Source organism: Tursiops truncatus, chromosome 12, assembly GCF_011762595.2.
Source record: "Tursiops truncatus isolate mTurTru1 chromosome 12, mTurTru1.mat.Y, whole genome shotgun sequence".
Classification (NCBI taxonomy): Eukaryota; Metazoa; Chordata; class Mammalia; order Artiodactyla; family Delphinidae; genus Tursiops; species Tursiops truncatus.
Genome location: NC_047045.1, coordinates 18,682,943 through 18,699,570, shown reverse-complemented (window position 1 = coordinate 18,699,570; position 16,628 = coordinate 18,682,943). Strand labels below are relative to the sequence as shown.

The 16,628-nt window shown below is 42.6% G+C and overlaps 2 protein-coding genes across 6 annotated transcripts in view; both read right to left on the bottom strand.

The window, feature by feature from the left end:
- CYB5R4 (cytochrome b5 reductase 4) overlaps nucleotides 1-9,372 on the bottom strand; it is an 81,674-nt gene extending 72,302 nt beyond the window's left edge. The window contains exons 1-2 of one of the 5 annotated variants that reach the window (XM_019929375.3): nucleotides 9,157-9,372; nucleotides 4,014-4,167 (exon numbers count right to left, since the gene is read on the bottom strand). In XM_019929375.3, coding sequence (XP_019784934.1) covers nucleotides 4,014-4,167; nucleotides 9,157-9,231 — 229 coding nt within the window. In that variant the 5' untranslated portion in view covers nucleotides 9,232-9,372. Of the gene's footprint in view, nucleotides 1-4,013; nucleotides 4,168-9,156 lie in introns of those variants that run through there. The other 4 variants (XM_019929372.2, XM_019929374.2, XM_019929373.3 and 1 more) reach the window with 4 other exon arrangements.
- Nucleotides 9,373-11,432: 2,060 nt separating this feature from the next.
- Nucleotides 11,433-15,761, bottom strand: RIPPLY2 (ripply transcriptional repressor 2). Its single transcript, XM_019929118.3, has 3 exons — nucleotides 15,107-15,761; nucleotides 14,728-14,792; nucleotides 11,433-11,703 (listed from the first exon to the last, which is right to left on the bottom strand). Exons 1-3 carry the CDS (start codon nucleotides 15,470-15,472, stop codon nucleotides 11,556-11,558), a joined length of 579 nt encoding a protein of 192 aa, XP_019784677.1. The 5' UTR covers nucleotides 15,473-15,761; the 3' UTR covers nucleotides 11,433-11,555.
- Nucleotides 15,762-16,628: the final 867 nt, after the last annotated feature.

Genomic DNA, 16,628 nt, shown 5'->3' with positions numbered 1-16,628 from the left:
AACCTAAAGAACCACAGTCAATTCTCATTACTCTAGGCAGTTACGTTCTACAAACTCACTTCAAACACTGAATTAGCCAACACTGAACCACTGCTCCTAAGGGAAAATATTAATACAAGGTGAGGTTCCTGCAAGCCACTGGTCACATTTTTGTCAACCAATCAAAACATAACCTTGTTTAATGTATGTTCTGCTTGACATATTATTCAATACATACTGTAGATTCGTGAACGCTGAATTCACAGCCAACAGCACTATGACTCATGGCTGAACAAAGCTCATCTAACATATATTTTCTCCGGAAGGCACATGACCGCATTCTTGGGACAGCACTTCAGCACTCTCCTTGTGGGGCGGGGGGCATGTATACAGTGAAATCACCAACGAAAAGCACAGGATGTGAAAAATGTCACACTAAAAAAACGGCAAAAAAGACACTTGTAAGAGAGCTGGAACAAGAAGGCAGAACATTGCCTTGTCTGACCTCGGCTAGGAACGTGTGCTCGGGCAGCAACAATTTTTCACTGCACTGTGCACGTCTTCAAATTACTATGAAAGCACTATGAGTGCTGATTTGGGGGTTACAAATAAATTTTAGTGAGTAGGCAAATTTGAAACCCAGCAATAATGAGGATTGATGCACTCATAAAAATTTACACTACTGTCATACAAGTAAATTTTTTAAAAGTTTACTGTAAATGAACCTAGAAATCTAGGAAACGGTAATGGAAAAATACCATTTCTTGGAATCAATCTGCCAAGATTTTTTAGTTATTGAAACATGAAAAATACAAACCCATTAAAAGTCACTTTTACAATGGTCTCAAGCAGGCCTCTTCAATTTACTAGCATATGACAATCAGCATTAGGAGAAATCAAAGTATGTTCATTTCTAAGTTATAAATGAAATCCATTAAATCCCACTTGGGGAACTGCATTCACTAAATTTTTTTTTTTTTTTTTTTTTGCGGTACGCGGGCTTCTCACTGTTGTGGCCTCTCCCGTTGCAGAGCACAGGCTCCGGACGCGCAGGCTCAGCGGCCATGGCTCATGGGCCTAGTCGCTCCACGGCATGTGGGATCTTCCCAGACCGGGCCACTAACCCGTGTCCCCTGCATCGGCAGGCGGACTCTCAACTACTGCGCCACCAGGGAAGCCCTTCACTAAATTTTTAACAGCAGAATGGCCAATATATTTACTGTAATCAACTTTTTAGAAATATCATTTATTTAAACAGACTGTTATTGAGTATCAGGCCACACTTCCCCTCACCCTAAGATTAAAATGATGCCAAAAGATGATTTCATGACCTGAACTTCTGTAAGAGCTAAATGCTTTCCTAGTCTCATTTCAATTCACTATGCCCACCACCAGACTACCTTTTCCAAGGCCTTCTCTGTCCCCACATTCAAGCACCTCCAACAGTTCACACTGCCATCAAAATTAAGAACACATTTCTCAGCTTGGCTTTCAAGGTCCTCCATAATCTGCCCTAACATGCCTTCAGAGTTTTCTTTCTTATAATTCTCCAACAGGCAGCCTACGCTCCAGAACATACCTCCAGCTTTTCTGTGTCTAGACCCTTGGTTAGCATTTCCCTCCGCTTGGGTGTACTTCCCCCTCCCTTCTGGTTGAAATCCTGTCCACCCTTTCAAGGTTTATCTCTATCACAAAAGCGTCTCTGATTTTCCTAACCCACACGTCTCCCTCCCTGCAATCTGACATCACTTTCTTTATAGCCCTCGTAGGGCACTTCACTCAGACTTGTCTACCACTTATTTATCTTCTCCTCCTAGAGTGGAGGGTCCCAGGGCAGGGCCTAAATCAAATGTTTCTTTATTAAAATTAAAAACCAAACTCTGTCAAAAGGGAAAAAAAAAAAAGACACATCTTACTTTGCAATCGGGGGGGAAAAGCCCAATTATTAGTAGGGTAGAATACATTCTCCAACAGAAACTTTAAAAGAATTTATCCTTAAATCAACAACCTTACCGGAAGAGTGTCATCCATTCAAATCATTACGGGAGATATGTAACTGGGAGCAACATGTATTACTTTTTAAACATAGCAAACCCGTCCCTGACCTCCATCAGTACATCAAATGAATAAAAAAGTATGACTGCATTGTAACGATGCCTCATTTATCTAATAGCGCTAGGATGTGAAGGGTTCACATGAGAGAGTTTTCTGAAAAAGTGGCTTCCTACTGCAGAAACAGCTCAGACACACCCGTGGCCTGGACCAGCTGAGAAATCCTCGTGGGAAACTGACCTCCACTTCACCCAGGCCAGCAGAAGACACTTGGGCACAGTGGGGAGGTCATTTTGTGCCAGTTACCTGCACCTGGTAAACAGGTATGCAGCACGGAGAGAAAGCAAGGAGGGTATTAAAAACCCTATCAAATGGCAAAAGGAGCTTTTTGTGTCTGGCAGAATCCTCATTCCAAGTTACTGGTCTATCCACAGTGTATTTCCCTGAGAAACTTTGAAAAGTTGAGCATCTGTTCTTCTGTCTCAGAACAAGCTAAGTCATCCCCTCCTGGAAGATTCCATACCCTCTGCCACTGAAAAACATTCCACACTCTAATTATACCTGTTACGGATTGAATTGTGTACCCCCAAATTCATACATTGAAATCCTAACTTGCAATACTTCAGAACATGACCTTATGTGGATACAGGGTCAATGCAGATGTAATCAGATGAGGTCATATTAGAGTAGGGCAGGCCCCTCCTCCAATATGACCCATGTCCTTATAAAAACAGCAAGTTTGGACCCAGACAATCACACAGGAAGAACGCCATATAAAGATGAAGTCAGAGATCAGAGTGATGCCACCACAAGCCAAGCAACTCCAAGATTGCCAGCAAACCACCAGGAGAGAGGCGAGAGGCACGGGACAGCTTCCTCTTCAAGCCCAAAGAAGATATCCCGATCTTAAAGTTTAGCCTCCAGAGCTGGGGGATAATAAATTTGTTGTTTACGCCACCCAGTTTGTTGAATTCTGTTTGGGCATCCCTAGCAAACTAACAGTGCTACTGGTGTCTTTCCATTTACTATACCACTGATCTACTGTGACAACCACCTCTTCAAGTAACCAAATTTCTTAAGAATGGTAAGTGTTGCACTAGTTCAACAAACACATACTGATGACCTCTATGTGCCAGGCACCAAGGACACAGCAGGGGACTGACATGGTCCCTGCCCTCATACAGGTGACAGTGTCATCAGGATAACTGACAACAAACCAAAATTATACAATGATAAAATTACAACTGCGATAACAGCAATAAATGACACACTTCCTTTCTTCTTTAAACTGAGGATAGTGGATATACTGAACCCCGTCTAGATGACTCAAGGACATTGCTGCAGAGATCCAGTGCACAGCTGCAAGCCCTTTATTGTTTTTGCTTCTCTCCCAGATACCAGGCTGTAGGACACCATGAGATCTACTTCCATCAACTATCATTCTTTCTCTGCTCACTCTCTCCCAATCTATCCATTTCTAGCCTGGGGCTTCTAATTTGCTGTGGGCTAGAAAAATCAGGTAACTCATATTGCTAACAGGTGTGGATTAAGTAATAAAAAGTGCTGCAAGTGAGAACTAAGGATTTGGCTTTAATGTGAGTTTTCTGATTTACTTTAGATTCTCAGAGACATTTTTTCCTACAGAATTCTGTTACACGGCACAAAGGTAGAACATTATTCCATATAAACTAGGTGTTACTGAATAATTTTATTACTTTGGTATTAAATTGCCTGGTAAACACTTGTTTTCTTTCAAAGGGAATACAGTACAGGGATGCTATGTGAACAGTGACTTAGGGAAGAAATACTGCCCTAATTCAGACCCAAATTCTGAATTAGAGAATTTATTGCCCAGTGTAAGGCATATTTTTGTTATCTAATTGCAAATCATATCATCAAATAACAGGACCAAGGGGTTGTACAGCATTACAACTGGAAACCCTAGCCAAAACGTTTTGCAGTACATAATAAATACCACCTACCTCTTATGCATATCCAACAATCATCTTTTTTGTTGTGTTTTTTAAGTTCTTCTTCAGTTACTTCAATTAATCTTCCTTTTAATCCTGTTAGGTCCTTTCCACTTTTGGTCAGTCGAATCCAATCCATAAGACTTCTGCCCTGTTTCAGAGGGACCTCAAAAAGGAACAGGGAAGAATTCAGTGTGGCTTTTTCAAGTCAGCTGCTTTCCCTTCCCCTTCCTGCTGCTGGTCCTCAGGCCACTGCATTATTGATTCCCACTCCAAAAGATAAGAAAACTCAAATATAACAATTCTAAAAGTCTTCTTAAGCTTTAGGACGTGGTATCAGAATTATAAATGGAACGCTATATAAAGTACCTGGGCCATGAGGTGGGGCTTAGAAATTCTGGCACACAAATGTCCATCCAAATGGTATCATAGTACAAGGATAGTACTGAACCCAGAGTCAGAAAACAAATTTTGGTCCTGGCTCTACCGCTAATATGTTCTAGTCGCTTACCAATTTGGACCAAAATTTCTTTGCCTTAAAAATCAAGAGATTTGATAGAAGAAAACAGAAACTGGCTGAAGTTGATTTTCTGGACTTTCAACATACACAGAATATTAGAAATCACATGAGATGGTAATATGTTTTCTAAGAATCCACTGAGAAACAAAGGTTATCAAATAATGGAAAATAATAAAACGGTGGTTCCCCATATTCCTTATAATAATGTCTCTAAACTGTCACACTCTAGGGAAGGGGTTGGCAAACTGGCCTATGCCCGTTTCTATATAGCCCTTGAGCTACGAGTAATTTCCACCCATGGTGGTGGTGCTGGTGGTGAAGAGACTGAATCCTTATGACGCCCTCAAAGCCTAAATTATTTATTACCTGGGCTTTGCACAAAACTTTGCTTTCTCCTGCCTAGAGGGTTTAATAACAGGATGTTTGGGATTTTGTGGGTTTGGGGTTTTTTTACAAAATACATTTTCAAAGCTTTTAGATAAGAGGTACAATTAGTGTTTTAACCACTTGAGACACCCTAGTGGAAATTTTTCAAGACATCTAACCTGTATAACTAGTTTGTAACATAGTACCAGATAATTGTTTAACATAAAAGCAGTCATATTCAAGGAAGTTTATTGCTATTTGTGTCCCCCCAAAATAGATTGAAATCCTAATCCTCAATGTGATGGTACTAGAAATAAGGCCTCTGGTGGGTGATAAAGTTGTTGGGATTAGTGCCCTTATAAAACAGGCATTAGGGAGTTCCCTCACCCCTTCCGCCAAGTAAGGACACTAAAAAGATGGCTACAAACCAGGTATCGGGGTCTCACCAGACACAGAAATGGCCAGGGCATTGATCTTGGACTTCCCAGTCGCCAGAGGTGTGAGAAATACATTTCTGTTGTTTATAAGCCACCTATGATATTCGGTTAGAGCGGCCCGAAAGTACTAAAACACACACCTCACTTTCCTGAATCATATCTGTTTTAGATATTCAATTGCCCCCAAAATAACCAAGTTAATAGGTCTGTGGTGCTTTTCCAGCTTCACATTCCTTCTTACCAATCCACATCATCCCAATCTTACCATCGCTAAAACTCTCTAGGTCTCTTGGTCTTCATAAATGAAGTACAGTGTGAGAATACATATGATCTTTCCCATCCCAAACCACTTCTTTCACCATTCTATCACCTGCAGGGTAGTTAAAAGTAATCTTTTGGAAATGCAAATCTAATCTAGGACCCTCCCTCCTTCAGTGGCTCCTCATAACCCTTATAGTAGTGTCTCTAAATGCCCTCGAGTGGTTTACTAGGCCCTTCGTCAGCTGGTCATAGTTTACCTCACTAGCTCCACGCTTTAACTTTTGCCCCTTCCCATTCTATGCTTTTAGGTAAATGGAAACTGATTCCGCTCTCTCCCCCACAGACATTACTTCCTCCAGAAGCCTTTTCTGACCCCGACTCGTTCAAGGTCATAACAGACTGTTACAGTCCCTATGGTATTTATAACTGCCTCTTTACTAGTCTGTGAAGACTGCTGGACTAAACTCTTTGACAACAGAGATGTTGGGGCCCAGGGCAGGCCATGCAAGAGGAACACCTTGACTGTCCTCTTTATCTCCCTGAAAGCAGGAAATAAATCTCCCATGTGAAAGGTGCCCTCCCTCTACTGGGAGGTAGAAACACATCCTTCTCACCAGAGATAGGAAATTCAGGGCCAAGAAGCCTGTAAACAAATCTTGTTATTTGTTTACTAATTTACCACCCAAGCCCAAACTTTGCTCAAATTCCTTACCAATTCAGTATCCAGACCTAAGTTTCTTTGTCCCATCAATTCCTCTCAAATGTACTGTCTGTCTAAAAAGTATAAAAGCTGCCAGCTTTGGCCACTCCTTAGTGTAATAGGGAAGAATCTATTACAAGTTAATCACTAAAGGGATGTCGCCTATAAGTTTAAATTATACGTAATGGCCCATCTCTGGGAACCCGGCTATCCGGGCAATGAGCATTAAGCTAAAATACCTTTGTTTAGCTCACAGGAAACATCCTGACCAGGCCCACCTGCGAATGACTGCAGAGACGAAGAAATTAACACATCCTCTCTGGAGGCTGATGGGAAACAGGGAATGTTTGACTTTACTCCCTCCCCTTCTAGTATAAAAGAAGCCTGAATTCTAACTCAGGCAAGATGGTTCTTTGGGGGATGAGCCCACCAGCTTCTCCGTTTGCCGGCTTTTCAAATAAAGTCATGATTCCTTGCCCCAGCAATCTGTCTCCCCCTTATTGGCCTGTCGTGCTGCGAGCAGTACGTGCTTAGACTCATAACATTAGATCCCATTTCTACAAGACTTCTGTGCATGCCAATTAAGTTTGTTTCTTTTTCTCCTGCTAATCTGTCTTGTGTCAATTCTGTAGAAATTTCCCCCTCCCCAACAGAGATCACATCTCCAGCATATGGTAGGGTCTCAATAAATACAGTACTGAGACCCAAATATGGTAGGGTCTCCATGTCTCTGCTTCTTATTTGTAGAAAAAGCTTCAGTCTCCTAGGCCTTCCCAGAGTTCCAAAGAGCAGAATCAAACAGCTAATGACTATAGAAGTGAGAAAATGCAGAAACCAAGGAAAAGTAGTCAAGCAAGAAAACTACTAAGAGCTTGAACAATAGTCACAGGACTCCTAGTCCCTCCTGAAGAGATACACACAACAACATGATGCATATCCTTGAGTTCTTTTACAGCAACCAGGACCCCAAGGGATAGAAACTGCTGACCACAAACACAAAGGCCCCAGCCTGGCTGGAACAAGAAGGTTGTGGATTGAGATTTCTAAAATGTCACCATGTTAGCTCACCACCAACCAAACAGAAGAATGTCCGCAAGCTAATCATGCTCCCTGGACCCTCACCCCAAATGTTGCCTTTGATAACGCTTGCCTGAAAGCCATCGGGGAATCTGGGTGTTCTGAGCACTAGCTGCCCGTTCTCCTTGCTTGGCGCCCTGCAAATAAACGCTGCACTTTCCTCCACCACAACCCAGTATCAGGAGATGGCCTTCGCTGCGCGTCAGGAAAACGAACTCAAGTTCAGTTCGGCAACAATTTCACAAAGGGGGAAAAATCGTCTGAGTTTTCTCTTGAATTGCAGAATAATCGCATTTTATTCTCTTTCTGGACCCAAAGACTCACCTTTCCCATCACCACCTGGGGAAACGTTTGTCTTTGCCTCTAAGTTTTCTCCTTTAAATGATACTGAGAACATGGCTGGTAGTTTTAATGGAGAAGGGCAGCAACTCTCATATTCTAATCCAGAGATGCTTTCTTTGAAAAGGCTCTACTATTCAGCCAAGCACTTAGCTTAAGGAGGGAAGCAGGTCAAACACCAAGGAGACGAGGACACACGACTGGATGGCTGCATAATATATGCAGCAATAAGTGAAAAGTCACAGTCAGAGTCACATCACATCACTGGGTCCAAGGCAGCATTTCTTAACCAGTTTTCTTTTCTGTGAAATGGAGATAACGAAAGCACCCACTTCATAGGATCATTAGAAAGATTAAACAAGTTAATACATGTAAAGCACTGAGGTCTTCAGTAAGCACTAAATAAATCTCAGTTTTATTATTATTACAGTTGGGGTGATAGACTTCTGAAAATCTAATGAAAGCTACGGATCCCTGAACCCATAATTGTGATCTAGAGTCAAACTCCAGGTCCATGTGGAGAACATAGAGAAAGTTGGTGAAGTTCCCAAATGATGTCAATGCTAAGGCTCAAGAGTCCAGAAATGAAAAAGGAGTGGCCCGAGTAGGTGGAAGTCTCGCAAACAAAACATGAAGATGTGGTTATTGAATGAGGAACTAACAATCAACAGAAACAAGCAGCATTCATGTTGCAATGAACACAGGAGACAATTCTATTAAATTCTGCAAATATAAAACACATTTGTGTTCCGCCTGTTGGTAACAGAAGCTACGTGCAACAAAAAGTTAAAGAGTATTATATTAGCTTCAGAGTCAGCAAATGACATCAGTAGGAAAGGCAGTGATAAAACAATCAGGTACCAGAGGAAGACAGAAAGGCAGTGTGACTTGGAGAAGCGTCCGTAAACCTAACTGGAGGTTTGCAGACACTTGTTCTCGCTTCTCCAATCTTCCCTAGCTCCCGGAGTCCCCACCCTTGGTGGGATGATCACTGGTCTCTGTCGCTAGTGCTCAGCCTTTCCTCTCTTCTAGGGAACTCACATCGCTCACAACCCCTTCGGAAAGTGAACAAAAGAACGGAGAGGAGGTTATGTTTAAGGAAGGAAGCTAATACTGAATCCCTACAATATAGGACGCACAGAGCCTGGACCTATCATACATCTGAATTTAATTAATGGGGAAAGAGTTGGAAGAAGGGAACTGACAGAACGGGATAATGGGATGGGAAAGAAAAGGGGCCAGTACGTAAGAGGGAGAGAGGTTAGTAGAGTTCGAGGACTGGAAACGGCATGGGATCTGAAAGAGATCGCCAGCAAGGGCGGGAGGGAACGAAAGCTAGAGGTGGGGACAGGAGGCGGGAGAGGGTACGGAAGGAGAGAAAGGACTGTGCCGGAGCATGAAACGCTGGCGAGAAGGGAGGGCTGCGGCACGAGACCGCCGGAGTCACCCGCTTACCTTGCTACGCCCCCCGGAGGAGACGCGCTGCTGCGAGCTGGGGCCCGGGAAAGACTGGGAAGGGACGTTCAGCATCCTGGACTCTTAGCCCGGGCGCTGCCCGGGGTACGCCGCCCGACTGAATAGCTCGGCGCGACCCCTCCAGGTAACACCTCCGGCTCCGGCTCCGAGGCCGGGCAGAGGCCAAGCCCCCGACCCACTTCCGGGGTCGCCCGGGGTGAGGCACGCCATGACGCAGAACGTCGAGGACGCGAGGGGCGGAGCCAACGAGACCAACGGAGAGCCGGCGGGGGTGGAATCAGGGCAAAGTACGCATGCTCCGTTCGTCCCGCATCCTGAATTTCAGCATCGCGAAGAGGTGACAGCTGTTCCGTGGAAAGATTAAAGGGTGAAGCTGTTCCTAAGCCTTGGTGCTGACTGAATCTGAGAATAAATTCTTGGAGACGCCTGTTAACCCAGAACACAAGTGTCTGCCCATTGTTGAAGCACTACCATCACACTGCTTGAATATGGAATAAGGCATTTTGATTTCTCAGAAACTCTCTCTTCTAAGGCACCACGCTGTACAGGAAAGAGAACCTTTAAGAGTTAAGATGTCAAATGCAAACAGTCACTCCTGCTAGGTGAAGAGAACACTTCACCTTTAAGAACTCTCGCTAATGATTAACGAATGAGTCGCAGAGGTTAGTAAAGTCTCTTTCTGCTCCATTCACCCACTAACAAGTTCTTCCTCCTCATCTAACTTCCTCTCTTCCCTGAAAGATAAAGGGGACTGAGAACTGATGCAGCCTTTGTCCAAATGTAGCGCTGAACAGCTAGCCACGTTCAAGAGTCAGATAGGTTTCGTTTGGATGCCACCCCTGCAGCTACTAAATGAGCATCCTTCTGCAGGTTACTTTAGTATCTCAATGCCTCATTTCCCATCTGCATAATGGATTTAGGTTTTAGTAAGAATTAAGTGAGACGTCAAGTGCAAATTACCTAGCACAGTGCCTGGCTAATAGTAGGCACTCAATAAATGTGGCTGTGGCTTTTCATACTATTCCACCCTATTAATGACAGCAGCACAAATACTGTGCAGGTAAACACCAGTCCCTAATACTCAAGGTCCAGATTGGTGACCTGGTGGGTTTTTTGCATATCTCTTGGGGAACACACATATCCTGAGAGCAGAACCCAGTAAAAGAAGAAGTTTTCAGGAAAAGAAATATAGTTCTAAGTAACTCTCCATCCTCCTGCCATTACTAACTTTTCCTGACTCTGAAACATGGTTTGAACTTGCTCTATTTCAATTCCTTTGTCCTTAAAGTGCCTGGAAATCAATGCTTATATTTCAATTGCTTGCCACTGCAAAGATTGTATTTGAGCTAAAAGAACTTCATGATCATAGTTTACTATGTTACCTCTCCCATGCAAAGTGCTCCTGTTTTCTCTTTCATTAAAAGATGATGTATTCTTCTATAAGTCTATGTTTAACAACAAAAAAAAAAGCTAATCTCTAAGAATTTCTTATTTCACTTCCTATGTGAAAATCGTTACATGAGTATCAGGAGCAGGGAACCACAGCAGCGATGGAAGGTGATGCAGTTGGAGAATGTCTCCTATCTGCCAAATTTCCTAGCTCCCTCGTGGACAGAAATGGAAAAAAAATACTATCAAATTCTGGCCTTTTGTCTCCCCTTTTTTAGACTCCATGTAAGTCACATCCATTTAAATGTTTTGTTTTAATTCTGGGGATCCCTCAATGTAGTGCCATAAGTACTAAACACCCATGCTATTTTACTACTGGATTTGAGGACAGCAGAAGGGTATTAAAGTAAGAATTACTTGACTCATCATTCATTAAAATCCCTACAATTTAATAGCCCTAACATTGATTCCCAATCTCAATTATAGACAATGATTTACAACATTTTCACCATCTACTAGCTAATACATAATAATAATGTGTGATTGGAAACATAAGAGGATTGTCCTCATTATCTAGTAAGATAATATTCATCTGTAACTACAACATCCAATGGGGCTCGGTAGGAAATACCAGATGTCACAAGATTCAGTCTTGAAAATTAAATATTGTCTTTCTTTGAAAAGTTTTATTTTCAAAATTATAACTGAAGATAAATTTGTAATTTGATGAAGAGAACCAAATTATCTTTTATAAGCCCCAAATGTTTATAATACAATCAAGGTTCCATTATAAATAAAACCTATTTTTAAATTCCAACATTGAATTATAGTGTAGGGATAAAAAAGGCCAAACTACCATAGTAATTACTAAATAGTTCATTTTATTAATAATTTATATACAAATAAGTTAATTTAAAAGGATTATGATACATTTGTACACTAATCTAATTTGTACCTATAAGCTTTGAATGTCATCAAAAGTAATCAGATTAATTTTCACAGATCAGCTCCTCAATTTCTTCTTCGCTATCAGAATCTTCATAAATTGAAATTGTGGCTTGAATTGGAAATTTTTTCAGAAGAACTTCTGCTTCTTGATATAAGTAATCGTAACACTTTGATTTTGGCCAAAATAGCCTGAAAGAAGCAGATAACATAATATGCTTTATTTTTTTCACATTCAGAATCCTTCTACTCATGAAACGTTCAAATTTCAAAATCTCCATATATTTAACAACTGATTTATGCATTTAGATAGTTTAAAATGCTACTATCACAGCTTTCATGGAGTCTACTTGACAAAGTATCAATAACTGGTTAATTACTTTAAATCTTTATCCAAGCTATAAATTGGACCAAACAAATTGACACTAAACCCTTCGTGAGCGTAAGATCAATATTTAACTTACTTCAGCCATTATGGATATATTTATTCTTACAAAATACAGAAGAAGGTTTGTCTTCCAAATTCCTTTGGGGAAAAAAATGAATCCTACCATGACATTAAAAATTGTGATGATAGCCAACTTTATAAAGACATCAAAGTATTATGCATCTTACACATAGGCATAAATTACCTAGTATTTTGCTTGAAACTCAGACTTAGCTCTTAGTTACAGATGGAACCAAATCAAGTTTACAAAAGTACAAAAAGCAACCTTTTCAAAAGGCTACCTCTGACCCCAACCTCGAGCCCATCTCTCTCCCCTTTCCCCACCCAACTAAATTTTGGAACACCATATTAAGATGTTGAGAATTAGACTGGTTTTATACAAATAATTTGTATGTAAACGTGATTACCTCAAAACTTCAAATTTCCAACAAATATTAATCTTGCCATCTGATCTTCTATTATTTTTCATCCAAGTAAAATAAAAGGACAAGGCTGAATCCCCAGCTACAGTACACAGTATTTTAGTATACAATAAATAGCCCCACATACGCATATAATAGACTGATTCTAACAAAGAGAAAGTTACATATGTTCACTATACTCTATTTTAAAAGGCAAAAAAGTAGGCCGTGTAGTTTATAAATGTTTCTAGCCAAATAGTTTTTTGTTTAAGCTTATCAACTGGGTGCCTAAATAAACAACCATCAGTAATTCAGTCATTCAATAAATATTTTAGTGATCTCTTGCGTCAAACATAATTCAAAGATGAATAAATCATGGTCCCTACCTTCATGAAGTTGACAACTGAGTAAAAAGAATCAGAAACACACATTACTACTCAAGATAGAACTTAATAAAAATACAATAAACTTAAGAGAAATACAAAGAAACTGCTACAGTAGTTCAAAAACGGAAGTGCTTATATAGGAAGCAGTTGATTTTCTAATGTGTAAAACTGCCAAACCCAAAGAACGTTGTTTAATTGTTCTCACACTCTCTCTCCCCCGGAATCTCTCACTGGCCATTTTTCTTCCAGGGACTTCATACTTTACTGAATTCTCCCCTGTTCTGAGTGATTCTTCCCAGTCACCTTTGTGGACCTCTCTTTCTCTGTAGACAGGTTAGATGCTGGCCTTCCCCCACCATTTTATCAAGAGTGATCATTTCTCCTCTCTCACTCCTCCAGATGACCTGACCCACTGCCATGATTTCCCCAATTTACCAAAGGTTCCCAAGTCTGTCTGTATTTCCACTTAAGAACTTGACTTTGGACCACAAACCTGTATATGCTGCTCTCTACTGGAATATCTACTTGGAGGCACCATAGGCACATTAAATATGACAAATGGAAAATTCGACTCAGTATCTTGATCTACAGTTCCACCAACTTGCGCGTCATTCTGTCTTTTTACTTCTACTTTACCTACCATATCCAATACATCATAAGCCTAATCTACTGTGTCACCTAAGTATTCCCCAGATTCATCCAGTCCCATCCTCGCTTCCAATGCCTGAACTGCAATAACTTCCAATTTCACTTTTGGTGTTCTAACTAAAGCTATATACCATTTCCTTAGTGATTTTTCTGAAACATAAATCTGATCACATTACTCTTTTGGTTAAAATCCTTTGAGTAATCCCCAATACCATCTACAGAATAAAGTCCATGAGTTCCCAATGCCACGTACAGGATCAGGACAAAACTCTTGTACCAAGGTGTACAAGACCTGGCCTCTGGCTTCCCTGGTGAAATGACCACAGCTTCACACACCCAAATGCCAGTTCCTTGATGCTCCCGAAGGAACCATGCTGTTCTCTTTTTCTATGCTATTTCTTCTGCTCCCACGTTCCCGACCTACCATCCATCTGGTTAACTTCAAGACTCAGCCAGGTAATCACACCTATGATACGCACTTCCCTGACCCTTCTCCACCCCCTCTGACAGAGTTAGTTATAAAATTGACCAAGCTAAACTACTAAAATACTTCCAAAGGGCTGTGATTATTTTTTTCTCTGTCCTTCACAAGTTCTAGCAAAAGGTAGGAAATTAATCAACATGTATCGACTACTATGTGCTATTATAAACATATACACATTCTACAAACATTATATAGCTCTTCATCTAACAGCTCTCTAAGGCAGGCAAACTGCAGAATTAACTTTCCACCTGATTAAAAGCTACAAAGAATCTTGCAGGAAGGCTGACTTCCCAGTAGCTAGGAACAGTAAACTAGCTCCTAATTGTTAGGTCAAATAACTGTTGGTCCCTTTTGTGATCCTTAGTAGTCTTTAGGATTTTCATCATATTTCCTTTTTGTCTTACACGTCAAGCTCGATTAGTTCAGTTTGCTGTAAACCATGATTGTGAATACCATTCTTCCTTCTGGTTTGCAAGAGAAAAAGAATATACACACTCTGCCTGGTGTGAAGTCAATTTCACTTGAACCCTTTGGCATTAAAAAGAAATTGTTTTGCAGGCACAAGATGTCACCTTTCTACTTTTACTAACACCGCCCGCTTTCCCTCTTCATAATATATTTTTTAAGTGTTTACTAAGTGTGCACTGATTAACAGTTCTTTCAGGGGAGAGCGTGAGCTCCTACATTTTCCAGTTCGATGAGTAAAGGGACGAGGAAGATTAAAGAAACGTTAAAGATAGGTTTTCCAAAAGAGAAAAACTTCAGGACCAGCTGCTGAGCAGGGCCGGACGAGGCCCCCGGCTCTTCCCTGTGGCTGCAGACAGACCTTCGATGAGGCCTGTCACTCACCTGACTGGGTGTCTGTATCGGGAAAGCTTTTCTGAGGCGTCCGTTATTCCGGGGCCATCTGGCATCTGGGGGTGTAAGGAAATGGATCGAAGTTAGCACTCACCTTCTAAGAAAACTGCAAACCCTGGCGACCAGGCTTTCCTCTCGTCTGCGGGGAATGTGACCGCGGGGCTCTCAGTAGCCTCGCTTCCGGCCCGATCTGTTCGTGCCAGTAGCTCTGGAGGACGCACTCGTCGCTTCAGCACCGACAGGGCCACCGGTATGGCCACCAGCAGGCGCGATCTTAAGCGAGGGGAAGGCCTGGCGCGCGTCTCCCTGGGGCCCGGCGTAGCCTGCGTTGATCGATCAACAGCGCCCCCGGGATGCGCGGCTCACTCACCGCCTCCGCGGCGTGGTGCGGCGCCTCTTCCTCCTCGCCACTGTCTTCCACCCACGGTCTCCAGAAGCCTGCGGATCTGCGAGGTGGGCAGCGGAAGGCGCGCAGAGGAGCAGTGAGCCCCGACCCGGGAGAACCGACCGCATCTGAGCGAGGGCCTAGAGGGTGCGGGGGTGAGAGAGCGGAGGGGAGGAGCTGGGGAGGCGCAGGCGGGAGGGATGGAGCGGGGGAGGCGCAGGGCGGGACAGAGACGCGGTATCCGGGGTCCGCGCCCCCGCGCCGCGTCTGGCGTTCGGTAGCGGCTGGCAGCTGGAGGCGGCAGCGCGCGCGCTGGCCGCCTGGGGTCTCCGTGGTCTCCGCGATCTCCATGGGCAGGCTGGCCCCTGGCACCCACCCGGCCCGAGCCCGAAGCCTTATATAGCCCCCGCGGCCCGCTACATCTTTACACGTCCTCTCCCTCTCCTCCCCTCTCTCCGCGTAAACAAAAAGGCTGCGCGTGAAGGCGCAGCGGCCCGAACCCCGGGGGCGAACGCGTGCAACTCCCAAATGGCCCGGGGAGCGGGTTTGTCAAGCGAGTGTTAATCGCTCTTCCACACTTGTCTGCGGGGGGTGGAAAACAACATTCGCCCGAGCGACCAGTTTCCTAGTGAAGAGGCTAGGACGGGTTAAACTTAAGCGATTCTACACGTTTTGTGTATTACTGCAAAAAAAGGCCGAGTGGCGCGTCATTACTGCTCGACAGTCTCACGGCTTTTCGCCTTCAGCAAATGCCACTGGTTCTGCACTCCTTACGAAAGGAATATCGGTTCGGGGAGGATTTGTTTGTTTTTTAATGTACTGACAGACTAGGTTCCTCCATCTGCCTATTATTATTTGAAGATTAAAGATTCACAAGAGTTTAATTGTAAAAGACTGAATGTTTCAACCTAGAGGACCAGAGCCTGGAGTCATAGGATTTTGGCATAGAATTCTACTCTGTCTTCTCGTCTTTGCCATTTTCCCCAACATCTTATCAGTGTCCTCCAAAGATAAGTCTTGAGTGTCATCTATACAATTCTGTCACTCTTGGCATTTTGTCACTCAGTGATAATTAGCAAGTTCTTTTGTGGGTGTTGGGTATGTGTGGAATAATAATGAAATCCTGGAAAGTTATGATGTGGAATAACTTAGTCAACCTCTCTGTGCCTGTTTCTCTTATTTAAGTTACCCCTTACTTATCACAGAGGTCCATGAATCTTGGTTAAAAAAAAAAAAAAGTTATGCTTCCAAGAAAAGATGATATATAAATGTCACGATTTTTGTCCAAAATGTTTTAAATAATAGAGCTGAACTTCCTCTTGAAAGTTGTAGAGAAGAACCCCAAATGTAGGCTATAATGTCTCTGCTATCCATTCAATTACTGAGAAATCCATCTAATTAATACCCAAGGGCCTACAATGATCTACCTGTCAGGAAGGTGAGAAAGGGTTTGCTTCAGATAGTGAAATCAGTGAGGATAGGTATCTAACGCATGTCTCAGTGCCCT